At 40.3% G+C, this 18,057-nt stretch overlaps 1 protein-coding gene across 4 annotated transcripts in view; it reads left to right on the forward strand.

Annotated features, from left to right (window-relative positions):
• ltbp3 (latent transforming growth factor beta binding protein 3) overlaps positions 1-17,760 on the forward strand; it is a 36,108-nt gene extending 18,348 nt beyond the window's left edge. The window contains exons 5-29 of one of the 4 annotated variants that reach the window (XM_039778047.1): positions 864-950; positions 1,126-1,242; positions 1,359-1,514; positions 2,451-2,555; positions 2,686-2,699; positions 2,780-2,852; positions 3,093-3,170; positions 3,924-4,052; positions 5,381-5,512; positions 5,603-5,731; positions 5,896-6,015; positions 7,213-7,335; positions 7,491-7,613; positions 7,816-7,935; positions 8,391-8,519; positions 9,240-9,410; positions 9,653-9,733; positions 10,411-10,539; positions 10,671-10,808; positions 10,905-11,045; positions 14,125-14,253; positions 15,936-16,097; positions 16,197-16,286; positions 16,406-16,534; positions 16,673-17,760. In XM_039778047.1, coding sequence (XP_039633981.1) covers positions 864-950; positions 1,126-1,242; positions 1,359-1,514; positions 2,451-2,555; positions 2,686-2,699; positions 2,780-2,852; positions 3,093-3,170; positions 3,924-4,052; positions 5,381-5,512; positions 5,603-5,731; positions 5,896-6,015; positions 7,213-7,335; positions 7,491-7,613; positions 7,816-7,935; positions 8,391-8,519; positions 9,240-9,410; positions 9,653-9,733; positions 10,411-10,539; positions 10,671-10,808; positions 10,905-11,045; positions 14,125-14,253; positions 15,936-16,097; positions 16,197-16,286; positions 16,406-16,534; positions 16,673-16,824 — 2,957 coding nt within the window. In that variant the 3' untranslated portion in view covers positions 16,825-17,760. The remainder of the gene's footprint in view (positions 1-863; positions 951-1,125; positions 1,243-1,358; positions 1,515-2,450; positions 2,556-2,685; positions 2,700-2,779; positions 2,853-3,092; positions 3,171-3,923; positions 4,053-5,380; positions 5,513-5,602; positions 5,732-5,895; positions 6,016-7,212; positions 7,336-7,490; positions 7,614-7,815; positions 7,936-8,390; positions 8,520-9,239; positions 9,411-9,652; positions 9,734-10,410; positions 10,540-10,670; positions 10,809-10,904; positions 11,046-14,124; positions 14,254-15,935; positions 16,098-16,196; positions 16,287-16,405; positions 16,535-16,672) is intronic. The other 3 variants (XM_039778050.1, XM_039778049.1, XM_039778048.1) reach the window with 3 other exon arrangements.
• Positions 17,761-18,057: the final 297 nt, after the last annotated feature.

Consider the following 18,057-nt stretch of genomic DNA (forward strand, 5'->3'; position numbering starts at 1 on the left):
GGTTTCTGAATGTGTCCTGCCTTCAGTCTCCGGGTGAGCTGTTCAAAATCTGCAGGGCTTTCTACGTCACTAGCCGAAACGAGGGGGCTAGGGGGCTAACCGTTAACAAAATGCTACACTGCTATAACACACACGAATTCACCCTAATCTGCAAAATAAATTGTATAGCTACTTATAACTACTTACATGTCCCTGTTTTGCGCATGTGCGACTGACAACAAAGATGTTACAGAAGTTGAGAGGTCTCACTCTGTAGCTAAAACAGAGACCTGAACACACAGGGTGAAAAGAGGAGCTGCAGCGATGTGCAGTATAACAAAAATATGGTGTTTTTTGAAAATTAAACCATGTAAACCTATTCTGATACAATCTCAAATTACAATTATTAACCTGAAAATGAGCATAATATGGCCACTTTAAACAAAGTGCTTGAGAGAGAGATTCAAACCTTGCTTACTTTTACACCTCTGCACACCTAGCACTATGGCTGTGTAAAGTGGGTGTTGTTGTTGAATTGTCTGTTTTTTAGAAAATTACAAAAATTGTCAGTTGTACCTCCAATGCAGGAGATTCAGGAAAAGATCATGTGGGTGCTTAAATATAAGCTAAACATCCTGAAAAGCATCCTGACTTTATCGTTTCCAGATATTATAGAAGTTGGTTTTGGAAATTCTTCACTTTTCACAGGCTGAATACTTACAAGAGCTGAAATTCAAAGTGTTCCATTCAAACTATTTTAGTAAGTAAATTATTGGGTAGAGCTTTTACAGTTTTCACCCACAGCCCTTTTCATTCCAGAAACAATATTTCACTCAAGCTTTACTTACCTTTCCCTCTGTGCTTTGCCATGTCTTCTCCCTCAGATGCATCAGTCAAGCATACCATTGTGGAAGACTACGGCTCGACCTGTCCGCAAGGCTATAAAAGATTCAACAGCACTCACTGTCAAGGTAACACGGGCACGATGTAACTTATAACCAGTACATACTGTAGCTCAGTTTGGGAGTTATTTCAGTTTAATGTACTTATTAAAGCTACAGTCCTTGTGTGATAAAGCAATATCATACTTTTCAGTATATCAAAAATACCCTTTTCATTTTTTCACACCACATTCCACCCTTGAAGATATCAACGAGTGCTCCATGCAGGGCGTCTGTCAGAATGGAGACTGCCTGAACACACTGGGCAGCTTCAAATGTTCCTGCAAGGCCGGTTTGGTGTTGGACAGGAATCGATGTGTTGGTGAGTGAGAGGTCTCTATGGGTCTTCTGCTTTTACTGATTATCCACTTGAGTGGCGTAATATTTTAATTCCATAATGGGAATTCCTAAATAAAACCCTGTTGTCTCGTCTGTCAGAGTCTCCTGCTGAGCAGGCTCAGTGCTTCCGGATAGCGTCCGAGGCGAGGGGCTGCGAGCACGCACTGCCCACCCACCTCACCCAGGAGATGTGCTGCTGCACGGTGGGCAAAGCCTGGGGCCACAACTGTGAAAGATGTCCTCAGGTGGGCACAGGTGAGTGGACGGAGACGGAGAGGAGCAGTTGCATTTGCAGGCTGAGAAAATATAGAAATATTAAATATAAACAAGTTGCCGTTCAATTCAATTCAATTCAATTCAATTTTATTTATAGTATCAAATCATAACAAAAGTTATCTCAAGACACTTTACAGATAGAGTAGGTCTAGACCACACTCTATAATTTCCAAAACCCCAACAATTACAGTAATTCCATCAAGAGCAAGCATTAGTGATAGGTAGGCGTTCGTGATAGGCGGGACATTATCGGTCTGTGCGTCTGCACGTAAACACATTTTATAAACACAATTATTAACTTTCATCCTTTACTGCCTGTTAATGTAGATTTTCTGTTCTTACTGATTTAAAATGTACAGTTCATAATAATCTCATCCATGTGTGGCTTTATCTTAATTAACAATTTTATCAGAATACTCATTCATTTGATATATTGTGTTGATTACTCAGTAAGTTATTACGCAGCTCAAGTTCTTGTTAATGGTCATCAGAAGGGTTTCTCACTCTTCTTGTCTGTTGGCACTCTATTAAACTTGAAAACTGGAGATGTAATAGATAAGATATTGAGATATTAATATAAGGAATGTTACAAATCTTGCATTTTATTATGTTACTTGTGATGTTGGAGGCTTATTCTTGTTTCTGTATTGGATTAATAGTGAATGTGCACTGGAACAGAGCAATACATCTAGTTTGAGCTCCCAATACACTTTATACTTAATATCTGTATTTGTCTACACTGTCATACAGTTTAATAACAAAGTGGAAGTGGTTGGATGTCATACATTTTTTATACAATTTAGGTTGCATCAGATTACAGGAATGTAATTTAAAAAAGATGGAATAGTGATATTCTAAAAAAAAGTGAAATAAAGTAACCGTAAAATTAATTCCCTCTCTCCATGCGGGGCTCAGTGGCCTTCAGTAAGATCTGCCCTGCTGGGAAAGGATACTTTCTCCAAAATATAAGAGAGACCGTGGCCTTCCCTCCCATCATCTTCCGCAAGCATGACAAGGAGGGTGAGTGCTCGAATATGCTTTTACACTACCCAGGAGTCCTCAAACATTTCTAACATTTCTACTTGTGAGTGCTTTGTACGGATCATGTGAATTCACACTTGTAATGTCCCTCTATCTATTTTCCTTTCAGAACCTAAGCAGCCGGTAAGACACTATTTCTGTTTTTAATAATTCATTAATTTCACATTTTTGCTGTTGTGAAATCGACTATCTCTTTCAATCAGGAGAGGCCTCCAGAGATGGCGACTGCTGCACAGCCGTCTCCCACCACCACCACCAGCAGTCCTCGTGTGCCTGGTAAACTCACCCCGAACCCCAGATTCATACTCCATAACTCTAGTGATAGAACATGTTGAAACGGAAGAGAAAATGTATTTGTTACTGAGACCTAATGTACTCTGACTGCCTGCAACGACAACTAGCGTAGAGAAATGTTCCCCATATGTGGTGAAGACAAAAATATCAGGACTAAAGTTCAACATGTCATATTTCCTCCTAAAGTCTGTCCACTTCATCTATCTTCTGTTGGATCCACAGTTGTTAAACCCACCCCTCCAACAATCATCAGAATGACCCCAGGCAATGACCCCTTCGAAACACAGACAAAAGTCTTGCGTGAGTTCCCTGCAAACCGACTCCAACATCTATTCTGCTTTCACCTTATAGAGAGTTACTTCTGTAAAGGCTGGTTCATGTTTCATGCAAAACTGGAAAACCCAGCTCTCCACATTCCCCAGTAAGAGAAGATATTGTGGTGAGCTTTGGGTCCATCACTCACAAATGACATGTTGACTTTCTCCATGTAATAAACATAATCTACGACGACACGCAAAAGACTTTAGACCCTGAGGCAATCCCTGTTGATAGAAGTAGATGTGTGCTTCTTCAATGCTTAAGTGACAATTTTGGACACTTTGCATGTTGTGTGGGTTTAACCATGATGCATGAACCAGCCTCAAGGCTATGTTCACACTCTTTGTGTTTTATGGAAGCAAGTGTTGCCATAACTGCATTCCATGCTGGTATTAAAAAGCAAGTTATGTGAGACACTTTCCATAAAAAGAAACAAAAATTCCTGAAGGAGTGTTGGATATTTTGGGGGCGTTGAATATCTCCTTCTACTACTACGTCTGTGAAACTGTGTGTTTGTCAATGATTTTTAGAAATCCAATAAAGTAGCTTCACTGTCTTTGACACTTGTCATTGGCTTTAATATAAAAAAGCCAGAGGCTTTTTAAAAACTTGAATAGTGTGAACATGACCAAAGATATAGGGATTTAGGTACGGCATGGGCTTCACATATAATATATATATACACACATACATCTATATATTGATATATATGATGCCTGTGTTCCCTCCTTGAAGCAGAGACAGATGAATGCAGTCTAAGCAGGAGCATTTGTGGTCATGGAGAGTGTGAAAACAGCCTGAATGGCCACATCTGTCACTGTCACCTTGGCTACCATCTCAATCCACTGAGGAACATCTGTGAGGGTAAGAGACAATGGTAGAGACTGTGGCTGGAGGAGGGGATGATGGACAGCAATGAGAAATTTCTCATTAAGTTTCTTGTGCATGGGTGTCCCCTGGCAAGCAAACTTTTCCCTCTCACAGATAGATATACAATTGATAGGAAGGAGGAAAACCTAACCATCCATGAATTTTAAGCAGTGGCAATCATCCTGTCTACTGGGTAATAAATGGGTACTGCCTTAAGATCAGCATCATTAAAAACCGTAACGTCAGCTCTTGGATGTAGTCACTCTGTGTTGGTTGTTTTCTGAATCAAAATTGGATAGCAAGAATGATAAATGAAAAGATTTAAACCTGATCCTTATCCTGCCTTTTATGTCTTGAGGCCAATTGACCTGTGAAATGATATCTAGAAAGATAATTACCGCTCCTATTGGTCCGCACAATTAATGCATACATCATAATATTTACAGAAATGAATGAAGTATACCTGGTTGTGTGCAATGTTAAAATCTTTTCATTTAGCTTTAAATTAAGTTGTTTCATATTCAACTATATTTTTGTTTCATATTCAACTATATTTTTGTTTACCTTTGGTAAAGGGGCACTCCACTGATCCTACATCAAGGTCTGTTTACTCGTCATGAGGAGTACGACTTGGCCTGTGAAAACAGTTGTATGATGTATTTTGTGGCTCTGAAAGGAGCTTTCCAAAGTTTGAGAAAAATATTTTGGCTTGGTCTCAGAGATAAAAAATTTTTTTTAACAAAAAGCCTGCATCACAAACTGGGGGTGAGGAGTTACTAATGAAAGATGCTATTGAGTTGCATCATGGGAAATGTAGGCTGCAACGTTGTAAGAACTTGACCGGTACTTTGGACTTTGAACAGTCAGGATAAAATGTAATCTGCTGCTTTAATTTATATGGATTTTAGCTGTACCCATTAAATTTCATTTTAAGAGCATTTCAATTTTATTTAAAGATTTGCGTATTTAGACATTTTTGCTAAAATGGTTAACCTAGTTTCTCTGACAATTTTTATTTGATTGGTTAATAATAATGTCCCTATGAGCCAGAAATAGAATTACATTTATTACGCTGCTTCTTGTTGGATTTGTAAGATTAGCTGTGTAGTTTTTTTTCTTCATGTATTTGAATGGACTCGCAGTAGCAAGAGGCAGTTCATCTACTACATGAGACATTAACTATCACTGAAGGAATAATGTTGGGATAGGTGTTGAACAACATTCCTGGAATCAGAGCACTGTTTCCTCTGCGCTCTATGACCCACTGTAATATTCAACACTGTTTCCATCGTGTGTAGTCATTGTCATTCTCTCCTGTTCAGATGATAATGAATGTGATTCAGAACCGTGCGGGTACGGCAGAGGCATTTGCGTCAACATAGAAGGAGGTTACAAATGCCTCTGTCGTCAGGGCTATAAACACATGGTGCAGCATGGGAGACTCAAGTGCGTAGGTAAGTTAGGTTGAGTGATTTCCATGTTAAGGTTTTTTTCCCTAGAAGTTATCAGATCATGCATTGGCTCTATCCTTTTCTGTTTTACAGATGTGAATGAGTGCTCTAAGCAGGACATCTGTGGTGTCGGAGGCCAGTGTGTGAACCTGCCTGGTTCTTATAAATGTGAATGTCACAGCGGCTTTAGGAGCAAGTCACACCGTCACCCAACATGTGAAGGTACTGTACAAAGACACTGATTATTGTGACAGTATAGATATTAGTGCACAGGCTCTCCAATGACAAAACACTTATTATGCGTGTGTCACTATAACATGCCTGCGTCTGTGCTCTGCATGTGTTTTTCACATCATCTGTATATCATTTCCTCTCACTTATTCCAGACATTAATGAGTGTTTGAACCCCGACACTTGTCCCAATGAGCAATGTGAGAACACACCAGGCTCATATGAGTGTGTGCCTTGCTTGCCTGGTCACGAGGCCCGCACTGGCAAGTGTTATGGTGAGTACAATAATTATTTGAGCATTATTATCATGCTAAAATAAAAAAGAAGTTAAATTGCTCCTTCAGTGAAAGGTGTTTGCAGCTATGCCATTCCCATTTGTGTTATCTAACTGGTAATGTGCAAAATATTGAGTTTTGGACAACATTTCACAGCAATTCACCTACATTTACGCAGCAGCAGTGAGAGAAGAAGCCATACATACCCATTAGAACAGAGAAGGATAATTCACTCAGTTTATCAGTATTGTGCATAACCTGAGCCAATAGTGTATTGGGCATTAATACAGGGAAACATCTAAATATAACACATTTGAATAAATTGTCCTCCACTTCTTTAATAGTTTCAGACACTCGGAAATATTTTAATTTTATTGTGTTGTATGTAATAAATCAGGTATTAAAGTGCTCATATTATGCTCACTTTCAGGTTCAATATTGTATTTAGAGGTTATATCGGAATAGGTTTACATGGTTTAATTTTCAAAAAACACCATATTTGTGTTGTACTGCACATTGCTGCAACTCCTCTTTTCACCCTGTGTGGTGAGCTCTCTGTTTTAGCTACAGAGTGAGGCATCACACTTCTATTCCATCTTTGTTGGGAGTCGCACATGTGCAGTAGCTAGGTAAGGACTACTAGCCAGTCAGAAGCAGAGTATGAGGGCGTACCGCGCTAGCAGCTAGGCGAGCATTATAACGTGTGTTACAAAGTGACGCACGATTGTCACGGAAGTAAAGGCTGGACTACAACAGAGCTGTTTGGAAAACAGTGTTTCCTGTTGGAGATGGTAAGTCCCTTTGGGGTGGACTTTGGGCTTTTTCACTTTGTAAACCTATAACATGCACTAAAAAAGATAAATAACACAATAAAGGAAAGGGAAAAAGCACTTTAAAGCAGTTTTTTAGCCCACTATATGTGCACGACACACCACAGTAACAAACCGGATATAAAGTAGTAGTATTGTAATTATGTAAAATATATTAGTACGAAAAATATGGAAATTATGGAATCAATTCAATATTGTGAATCTGTACTATAATGATACTAAAAAATCAGGCCTTGTTATAACCAACCAGTCAAAATGAGTCAATAATGTGCAGCTGATTTCAGCTAATAAATAAAACATTGCTACAAACATATTATTGAATCACTGTAATTTACCTTCCTTTTATGTCTCCAACATGTTTCACCAGATATTAATGAGTGTCAGAAGCCTGGCATCTGTCCTAATGGGCGCTGTGAGAACCTCCCTGGTGATTACCGCTGCCTGTGCAACGAGGGCTTCCTCCCATCTTCAGACAGCAAAGGTTGCCGTGGTGAGTAATGCTTACCTAACCTTTACATGACATAGACTAAGTTGCTCATTATGCAGTTGAGTAACTTAACAGCCGCTTGGTGCTAAAGTTGTATTGAGGAATTCTCAATCATTAAACAAGTTGCGTTTCACATGTTTTTCTTTCCTCCCAAACAGACATTGATGAATGTGAGGACGTCAGGCTGTGTGCTTATGGCCACTGCATCAATACAGAAGGCTCCTTCCAGTGCCAGTGCTACCCGGGATACCAGCGCACACAGGAGGGCAGCCACTGCGAAGGCATGAATTATTCAACAAACCGTGTATTTTAATACCAATATGCAATTATTTATCACCCGAAACTCATTTTACTGATAAAAACAATCAGCGCTGGACTGTCCAAATAAAGTGTGACTGAGTCCAGGTTGGTTTTGACCAGTTCATTAATTCTGCTCACCACATGCTTCACATTCCAACGTTGTTTTTATTTCCTTCCCTTCAGATATCAATGAGTGTGAGAGGCCATCAAACTGTCAGAGGGGCCGTTGTATCAACAGTATGGGCTCATACCACTGCGAGTGCCAGAAGGGCTACACACTGGTGGGAGGCAGGAGGTGCCAAGGTCAGTCTCTTCAAATCTTTATGGTCAGACCTCTATCAGAAAACAGGATGCTGTCTGTCTTTTTGCTAGTAACTAGTAACAAAATTATATGCAGGAGAGGGTAAGCCTAATTGCAGTCTAAACCTTTGTTTTATTTACAGTATCTTTATTTTTTTAAATCTTTATCTTTACCATGTTATTATCATTATCTTTGCGTTATCACTGACAGGTGTAATTTACACATCTCACACAAAGTGAGGAATTGCATTATGGGTAAAAAGTCATGTACATGTTATGGACACTGCACTTGCCAATATTTAAAATGTCTGAGCAAATATATCAGTGAGCAAATGTTTTCTTACTTTACTTTAAAAATTAAAGCTGTTAAAAAAAGAACAAAATCTATTTGTTTGCAACTCAGATGGTGTTTGGATTGAAACAAATACTCAGAGCAGCATGTGTGATTTCCCTTTCAGACATAGACGAATGTGCCGCAGACAGAAGTCTCTGCCAGCCCTTCGGCTCTTGTGAGAACAGACCAGGATCGTATGTGTGTGCCTGCAATCACGGTTTTGTCCTCTCAGAGGACAAACACAGCTGTGAGGGTAAGCCTGCTCTGATTCCTCCTGCTTTACTGTAGACCCACATTTATCCCAGAGCTTAAACCAGGCCTGAACATTTGATCCCCGTCTGTACCAAAACCAAAACATTTTAGTTTTAACCAATTGCAGGGCCTGAAAGCCAAACAATTATAAGTATTGGTATATATTACCAAATCCTATATTTTATATGAACCAAGTCACAAACTTTTTTAGGCTACAATTTTTTTTGTCACATACAGCAAACGTCTCTTCACTGTCCGCTAGCTGCCTGTCCCCTGAAAACACTGTAAAAAACCGCGGTCTCTGTAGACAGCCCAGGCTCCACAAACGGCAACAAAAACAAACTGCGCCAACCTGCACCACGAAACATAACAAACAGTGTTCCAGCCAATACCCGACAAGAAGGATTTGGTTGAGCCATCACCGCAGCAGTGTTAGCACGTAGGCTACTTCCACAATGCGCGTTCACGACTGTTTCAGGAAGAACGGAAGGGACGGGGAGGAGACGGGATGAGCAGGAGGGAGGGGCGAGCTAGCTTCCGTTTTGTTTGACAATACTTTGAACGTCAACAAGAAGTGATGTCACCCAACATCGCTTAGAGCACCTTTAACTAAAATTCAAAGCAAGGTCAGTTTGGCAAGCCCATTTGAGGTCCAGTCCAGTCACTGGATTTGCACACCAAAACCTGTTTTTCCTAACATTCACCATGTTTGCTCCTGCAGCAGTTCGAGTGCTGATGGATGAGAAGAAGGAATGCTACTTGAACCTCGATGACACTGTGTTCTGCGACAGCGTTCTGGCCACCAACGTCACCAAGCAGGAGTGCTGCTGCTCCATTGGAGTGGGATGGGGAGATCACTGTGAGATCTATCCCTGTCCTGTCTCCCAATCAGGTACATTTACAGTCCAGTGCACTGTGCATAATGCAAGTAAATACACATTCAACTACGTTATGGGTGGGTTTGTAGCTCAGTGTGTTGTATATGTTACTAACAAGGGTTTGTAGTTAATATTAAAAAGTAATTCACTAAGCTAAATGCATGCATCTGGGTAAATTAGTTTAGTTTAAAGTAAACATTATGTCATATTCTGTATCTACTTATATATTAAACTCTGCCTGGTCCTCTCCACCCAGCCGAGTTCCACTTCCTGTGTCCAAATGGGCAAGGCCTCTACTATGATGAAGGACTCCTGTACAGCCTGCCTGTCTACCATGGTAGATATAATACAATATTGGGTCACAATTTTCACATACACCAGGGCTACACAGTGATAAGATATTCCTGCATTTTTTCTCAAATTATAAAAAATGTAATAAATAACTTTGTGCTTAAAACAAGTTCAAACAAGTTGTCAGTTCCTCATGAGATTGATAAATCATTCTTACATCGATCAACTTTATGGTGGTCTCGCTTTGCCAGACCTTCCTCCACAGTGCTGCGGAGGAGGCTCTGACTAGTCCACACAACATTCCGGGATGGGAGAAAAATGTGCTCTGATTTATTGGCATTTCTTTAAACCAATCAAAATCGTCATTGTGCCGCTGGAAAATAGCCTCGGGAAGGAACTTGTTTTGGTGGAACGTGTGCGTTCAAAAGTTGTTTAGTCGTGCAACAGAAAACTCAGATTGGACAGATAGTCTAGCTAGCTGTCTGGATTTACCCTGCAGAGATCTGAGGAGCAGTTAAACATCCACCGTCCACCAGAGTTAAGAATTCCAAAAGAAAGGAGGCGTTAAGTAACGGAAATCCGGTCAAAAAAAAAGGACATACGGCGGAATTTCCGGCGGCAACGGGACAATCCCGGAAGTGGAAGGTCGTGGATATAGACTAACTTTATGGGAAGACCGGCAATCTTTTCCTGAAAAGACACGTTTTCCTTCCTTGTCTGCAGATATCGACGAGTGTTCTTTGTTCGCTGATGAAATCTGCAAGAAGGGTCGCTGTGAGAACACACAGCCAGGCTACGAGTGCTACTGTCAACAGGGCTTCTACTATGACGGCAACCTTCTTGAGTGCATTGGTAAGTGCTTAGATGCACACTATAAAATGACACCGAAAAAAACCGTCTGTAAAAATGCTGTAAAGACTTTGTTTTCTAGATGCTTCATTACAGATGAATGTGGTTCTTTATGGTTGCATGTTCTCCCTCAGATGTGAACGAATGCCACGACGAGTCTCTGTGCACTAATGGTCACTGCGTCAACACCGAAGGGTCGTTCTTCTGCAACTGTAACCGGCCCTGGACTCCAGACTCCAACAAGAAGAAGTGTGTGATAGCAACAATTGCAGGTGAGTAAAATCTTCCCCCGGTGACCCTTGACAGACATTTATCTAGCTACTGGAGGAATTATCTTGAGATTTGAGTCAACCTTTTTTGTTTTACAGATGTGAATGAGTGTGAGGACCCAGTCAACTGTAAGAATGGCCACTGTGTGGACACTCCAGGGTCGTATTACTGCATCTGCTCTCCGCCCTGGACCCTGGCCACCGACCGTAACAGTTGTGTGACTCCTGAGGAGCAGGCTGGTGAGTGTAGACCCTGTGCAGTGGGCAACAGCAGTTTATTCTGGAAAAAGCAAAACAAACTCACTCATGGTGTTTGCTGTCTGCGCTTGTGGGAGGCAGTGTATGTGAGACAAAACTGATTTATGTGCCAAGTTGAAAAAAGGAGGTGAAGGAATCTGCTAAACTTTTTGTAGTTGCCATTGTACAAAACAGAGGCCAGAATAGACGTCGTTTTTGAAATGTTTTCATCACGTTTTCATTAAGTGGTTGAAGAGGGTTTTTGAGATCTCACTTTATCACTTTGAGTCTGTAATTGACATTGTTAAGGGGGTACATTACAGAGGAACAACCGTGAAATTACATACAGTACAGTGATGGCAGGAAGATGACAGAAGGAAGTATTATAGAGTCATCCTGAGCTAATCCAAGCAAACCGCACAAAGTGAAGCAAATAAAATCATGTGGTGTCTTAGGTAAACCAATTGAGAACATGCATTTTCAAGGTCTCAGTTACAGATAATGATTGGACAAATTATATATATATTCATACATATATCCATGTTCATTTTGTACATGTGACTATCACGTGATGTGTTGTTTGTTTATGCAGCTCAGTGCTCATATTTGTTTCAGCTGTAATAAACTCCAAATCACATATCAGGGGTTTTGTGATGTTTGCTGGACAAACACCATCTTGGGAAAAAAGGAGTAGTAGTCGTTGTAGTTGTTCCTTAAAACCGGAAGCCAATGCTATTGTGTTGTACTGATAAACAGGATCTGAACTGATCACTACCTGATACCGATTCGCATCAGATACCAGACAGGCCAGGTTGACCCAGTCATTGAGTTAGGCTTGCTGGTTAAATCTGCTGAAGAATTCTGTCTTTAACTTGGAGTTTAAACGTTGTCCTCCTCATCATGGCCACAGGTTACCCACAATTTCCACCAACTGCAGATCAGCTGCGGATCGGCTCTGCTGCGTGTTGGCTCCGTGCTCCGCTGTCCTTCAATAGCCACCAGGAACGGATTTGTTGCGGAACGGCTGCGGCCATGACTGATAGCTGAAGTCATGAGGACCCACGAGATCTCGCGAATTGACATATGATCGCGCGGATGTCGAACAGGGTGTAGTTTCTATAAACAGAACCACAAAACCAACAACAGTTTGTTTCACGCCTGTCTCTGCCCATGATGACGTTTTCAAGGTGTAGTGCAGAGAAATATGATCCGCCGTGAGCATGGTGTATTTTATTTTGAAAATTATCGGATGTTTTATTTTGCTTCTTTGCTCGACTTCCTGTCCCGCACAGTCTGCCCTGTGCTGAATTGCTGCGGAGCTCTCCGGCATCAGTCAAAAATAAAAACTCTGCGTATCTGCTCCGGAGGGCTGCGAATCGCCGGAGCTGGGATGGAGTCGGAACGCAGCCGTTCCTCAGTCAGTGAAAATACACACATTGACTTTAATGGAAACCTATTCACTCCGCTGCCGTTCCGGAGCGGATCTGCAGCTGTTCCGCAGTTGGTGGAAATTGGGGTTTAGGGACATACAGTTAAATTGCCCTGTTTAAAGAAAGGAACCATTCTTGTAGAAGCAAATGCAGTTCCCTTCACAGGCAGAATGGGAAATGTGTTTCTTTCTGTAAGGTTAAACTTTTTCAAAGTGGGATTTGGACTCCCAACAGGTGTGTCTTTGTCAACTCTTTTGTGTGTCATCTTTATGGACACAACTGAGCTAAGGACCGGAAAGCTCTGGTTTAGTGACAGTGGGGTGCCATTGCTGTTATTTGCAAATGATGCCGTCTAAGCTGCTGCATCTTGACATTGAAAGGAGCCACTTGAAATGGTCTCAGCAACCCAGAAAGCCTGCTTTTGTTAGTATTCAGACATGACTGAAATGGAAGAGATGCAAACATAAAAAGCTGTGGGATAATATCTGTCATCTGACCTGTTAGTCCAGGATAATTCTTGAGAAAACAAAGTATGAATACTCTTGTCTTCTTGTTACCACTACAACCACGACATAAATAAATGATTAGGAAAATGGATGGGTGGATGGACACTGATGAGCTTAACACCAACTTACTTGGACACATGCTTTTGTCCTTGACCTGTTATTTTTAGAAAGCATTTGGCCTACCTGAAAACTGACTATGCACTCATCACAAAGTCATGTGTACTGTGTGTCTACTCTGTGTTTAAACTGAAAAATGAGCGAACCTAATCTAATGAGTGAATGTGAATATGGCTTGTCCTGTAATTGCCTAGATTTAAAACAGTTGGATAAAAGAGTTGAAAAAAACAGTATATTTTGAACATGCCTTCTAAATGCATAGACCCTCATTCTTCAGGTTTCAGTCTAGTGACATCATATTTGGTTTTATTCAAGCTTCATGAAAAAAAGTAGATACAGAGAACAAAGCAAAGATTAGAAATTTGCATCGTCCACATCCCAGTAGACACTGGCCTATATCGTGGTATCATTTTCTCTGCAAACTGCCCGCAAACATCAAAGCAGATAAAAGATTCTTAAGTTGAAGTGTTGCTGGAACCAAGCTACTTGTTTTAACCTGCAGCCTTTTTGCAGATATCGCAGTGTGGTTGCATGTTTACTAGAGACCAATAGCAGTGGTATGCATGACTAAAGCTCATTTTGTCATAAGAAGAACCTTGCATGCAACATTTATGGTAGAAACTTAAACAGAAAGAAAACAGGACATATGGGGGGGTGGACACAATAACAGTACCCACTGTACAGTACATTGTTATCCAAAACAATACAATATCACTGCAATGAATGCTGCAGCTTAAAATGTTCAGTTTTTTGTTGAGAAAATGTGTCAGATGTGTCAAAGTTGATTTTAACTATCTGCGACTTGTTAAAGATGAAAGTTGAATCAACATATTTTTGAAACGGTCTCGGGGAAAAACTGAAGATTGTGCAGTAAACGTCACAAAAGGATTATTTATTGCAGGGTTATTGTACTGAATTTCATGATGTAGCACAAGTTTTTAAAAATTATTGTGTCCACCACCTACAGACTAAGAACTGGCCCCAAGCAGATGTTCATACTGTAACCAGTGCCTGTGGTGCCCTTTGCAGATGTGAATGAGTGCCAGGACCCCTCGTACTGTAAGAATGGGAGGTGTGAGAACACGCCCGGCTCCTTTCACTGTTTTTGCGACCCTCCCCTCACCTTCAGTGCAGCGCTGAAACAGTGCGTCTATGACGGTGGGTAAAATCAGCGTCGGCTCACCTGAGCATGACCGATCAAAATGAGTTTTGGCTTACCTCGACATCTGCCGCTCATGTTGCTCTTTGTAATTCCTCCCAATTTGTGTCCCATCTGGCCTGTACTGGCTTTATGTTTCCCCTCTTACCAACTTTGCAGAGACAGTTTCCCATTCTTTGGAAAGATACCACTTTGTGTAGCTATTAAAAATACAAATCGAATGTACGCATTTATGCACACAAAGCGATATCTGAGCATGTTTAGTGTGAGAAAAAGTGATTACTTTTAACATTTACTCTGCATGTCTATTTTCACACAAAAAAACAATTTGTGTCTGTGTTATTATAGATGATAAACTTGTTCTAGTAGAGAAAAGACAGACTCAGCATTTGAAAACTGCTCATTTAGTAGAGAATGCTTTAAGTTCACTAGTCATCATATTGCATGTAAGATACTGTATGTGATTCACAGTACTTTTTCGACTGCCATTTTAGTAATGAATGTCTTTGTTGTGGTTGGTTTAACATCTGTAATTAACGCTTCAGGACTGTTTAAGTGTAACGCATTGTATCCAGCAGACCAAAAAATGACATTGAACACCATTATACTCTATCTTCACAATTACAGAAGACATGGAAGCATACTGAACCACAATCAAGGAGCTGTAACAATAAACTGTTTGCCTAATGAGAGTAAAGCATATTTTCATCATCAATGCAAAACATGCAGCCACTTAAACACGCAGCCTCTCTTACACTCATTGATAAGTGTTTGGGATCTTTTTTTTTCAGCATAATTCATAGACATGACATTGTTTTTATGAGTTTGGTTACTTTAACAATTGTAGATTTTATTAGTTGTAAGCGTGAATGAATAATTAATCTATTAAAGCGCATTAGCTTCCATGTGCCATGACCACATCGCCATACTGTCCAAACAATATATAGTAAGTTTAGTAAGGCTTTTCTTTTGCTGTATGTATTAGTTACAGAGGTGATATGTTGTATCACATAGCTAGCAAACAAAATGGCAACAGTAGGATACCCACTGTATTATGGGGCGGACTAATTTCTGCACTTTGGCTTATACATGCTTGGATAGGCTCCTGACCTCCGTTAACTCCTCAACTATAATAAGCATGTATAGAGAATAAATGGATGGGTACTTTTTAGTGCACTCATTTGCAACTTCACTCTGATTTGTAAATATGTTTTCACTGAAGTATCTTCAAGTGGCTCTAATAATAAATGTTACATTTATTGAGACATTCTAACATCCATCATCTTTAAGTAGGTTGTGGCTGTCACCATGTGAACTGATGTTTTTTCCTCCAAGCCATATACTGTATATGTTTTGATGCTTCATTATGGCTTTACACATGCTAAATACTCTTGAAATGACATTTAATCCTTAAAGTTACAAATGTAGATACATTATGATTTGGGTTGACATCTTCCACTGACTTGCATAACACTGTTTTGATTAGAAAACCTGATATTAATCTTAGAGCTCAAAAACTGGCTGAATGTGGCTTCATGTACTTAAACTATGTACTGTAACACAAACAGAAAGAACTTTCATGTAAATCTGATAGTGCCTGAATTCTTACGTTACCTTCAATTTTTTTAAACTACAGTTAACATTTCATGTTTGGTTTTTTTATCCTCCTTTTTTTACCCAGATCGCACTGCTGCCCACAAGGATGTGTGTTTCCTGCAGGTTGACGAGGGCTTGATCTGCAGCGAGCCCAGGAACGGCATGGTGGTGACCTACTCAGAGTGCTGCTGTCACTACGGTCGTGGCTGGGGGCCCGAGTGTAACACCTGTCCACCCAGAAACTCAGGTGAGCAAACTGAAGACCCAACTGACCGCTCAGCTGTGACTGCCGACTTCCGCTTTTCCTTTCTTTTGAGCTAAAAAGACATTTATTCTTTGTATTTAGAGATGTTTAGTCGTCTGTGTGAGATGCATCTGGAGACAGAGTCCGATGGGGAGCAGGATTTCCTGGCAGCTTTCGCCAACTACAACCCAGGTAAAACTATACATCATCTTTGTCAATATCCTATCATATGTCAGAAAACTCTCATCTATTTGCCCCCAACCAACCCTTATTTACTTCCCACATTCCCCCTGCCTGTTTGTCTGTGAAAGGTGACAGTTCAGAGGAGGATTCGGACGAATGCAGCTGTGTAAATGGTCGCTGTGTTCGCTCCTACCTGGGCACCATGTGTGAATGTAACACAGGCTTTAGGCTGGACCACTCCCGCACCCGCTGTATAGGTTTGCACTTGCTAATGTTACAAAAATAAGTTTTTTTTTTAATAATTACTGGTTGCATTTTAAGGACTATACAGTAGCCAACAAAGGAATATGCACCGACTAATATGTTGATTTAGTAACTTTGTATTTTGTTTTCAGACATTGATGAGTGTGCAGAACCAGGAGCTCATGCCAGTCCATGCAAGAACGCTCGCTGTGTGAACACCGCTGGCTCATACAAATGCTTCTGCAAACACGGCTTTGTGGCCACACGCAGGCCAAACACATGTGTCCGACGCAGAACTCGGTAACCTCTGTTCGTCACTCTGTGTATCCCTATATATAGTGTGCAAAATACACACAACCGCTCAGCACATGCTGCACACACACTTCTGTCTCACAGTACGAACGTGGGACCGTGTGTCGGCAGTGAACCCAAAAACATGAGTTCTCATCAGGAGCCAAATCATAGCAATGGCTCATATGAAATGTACAAAACATATCATTGTCAGCTCCTCTTTCACTCCCCATTTCACATTTAAAGAAAAAATCAATACAGACAAGAAATATGGTTGTTTGTTTAACATTTTTGTAATTGTTTTTTTTAACTGTTTTTGTTAAGTTTAAATTGTGCTTTGTGTGATTTATTTTTTCATTCATCTCCCTGTTGCATTGATCTCTTAATGTTAATTTGAATATTAGAGCTAAAGCCACCTCTTGTTTTAATACCGAAATGTATTTCAAAGACCTATCTCATATTCCTGTTGTCTACTGCCCATTCAATACTTGCAGACTAGAAATGCCATGAGAATGTTTATATGTTACAGTATACCCTTTTACATTCCCGTTTAAGTCCACATTCTTTCATGTTTAATTCTTAATTGAAGTCCTCTGATATTGTATTTTCTAACCACACGTTGTTGATTTTGTGTTATTGTACAGTTTGTCCGATGTATCAACAGCTTCTGTAAGAATGATCCCTCTCCTACCCCTGTTTATTTGTTGATGTAAAATATGAGAAACCTGAAGTTTTTGTATAATTTGACATGTGCACCTAAGTGACTTTAAGCTAGGAAAAAAAGACCATGCACTTAGTAATGAATATAGTGGAAATAGTTGCTAAATGTAGCTTATTCCGGAAAACCCAAAAAAGTTTGACATCTATTGTCATGATTGCTGCATCAAAGTATTACCAAAGGTGCTGTTAAGATAAGAAGAATTTGATTAAAAAAAAGATGTCAACCAGTCATGCATTTGTTTTTCTTGTGTTTGGGGGTGTCGTGTTTTGTTCCCACATGAAAACAGCAGACAGACACATTCAGAAAGCAAATAAACCCAGCACATGGCAGTCTTCCATTAGCTTTACTTCTGTACTCTTTTGCTTGTTACTTCAATGTACAAATCTGTAACATTCATTAACTGCAATAACATAACACATTTGGTCGTTTGCATGCTGTCTTTATAGGACATTTGTATTGCTCCTTCACATACATCCTACAGCATTGCACTGGTGTTTTGAGCCAGATATTTCACAGCATTTTTAT

This window comes from Perca fluviatilis, chromosome 16, assembly GCF_010015445.1.
Source record: "Perca fluviatilis chromosome 16, GENO_Pfluv_1.0, whole genome shotgun sequence".
NCBI classification, from domain to species: domain Eukaryota; kingdom Metazoa; phylum Chordata; class Actinopteri; order Perciformes; family Percidae; genus Perca; species Perca fluviatilis.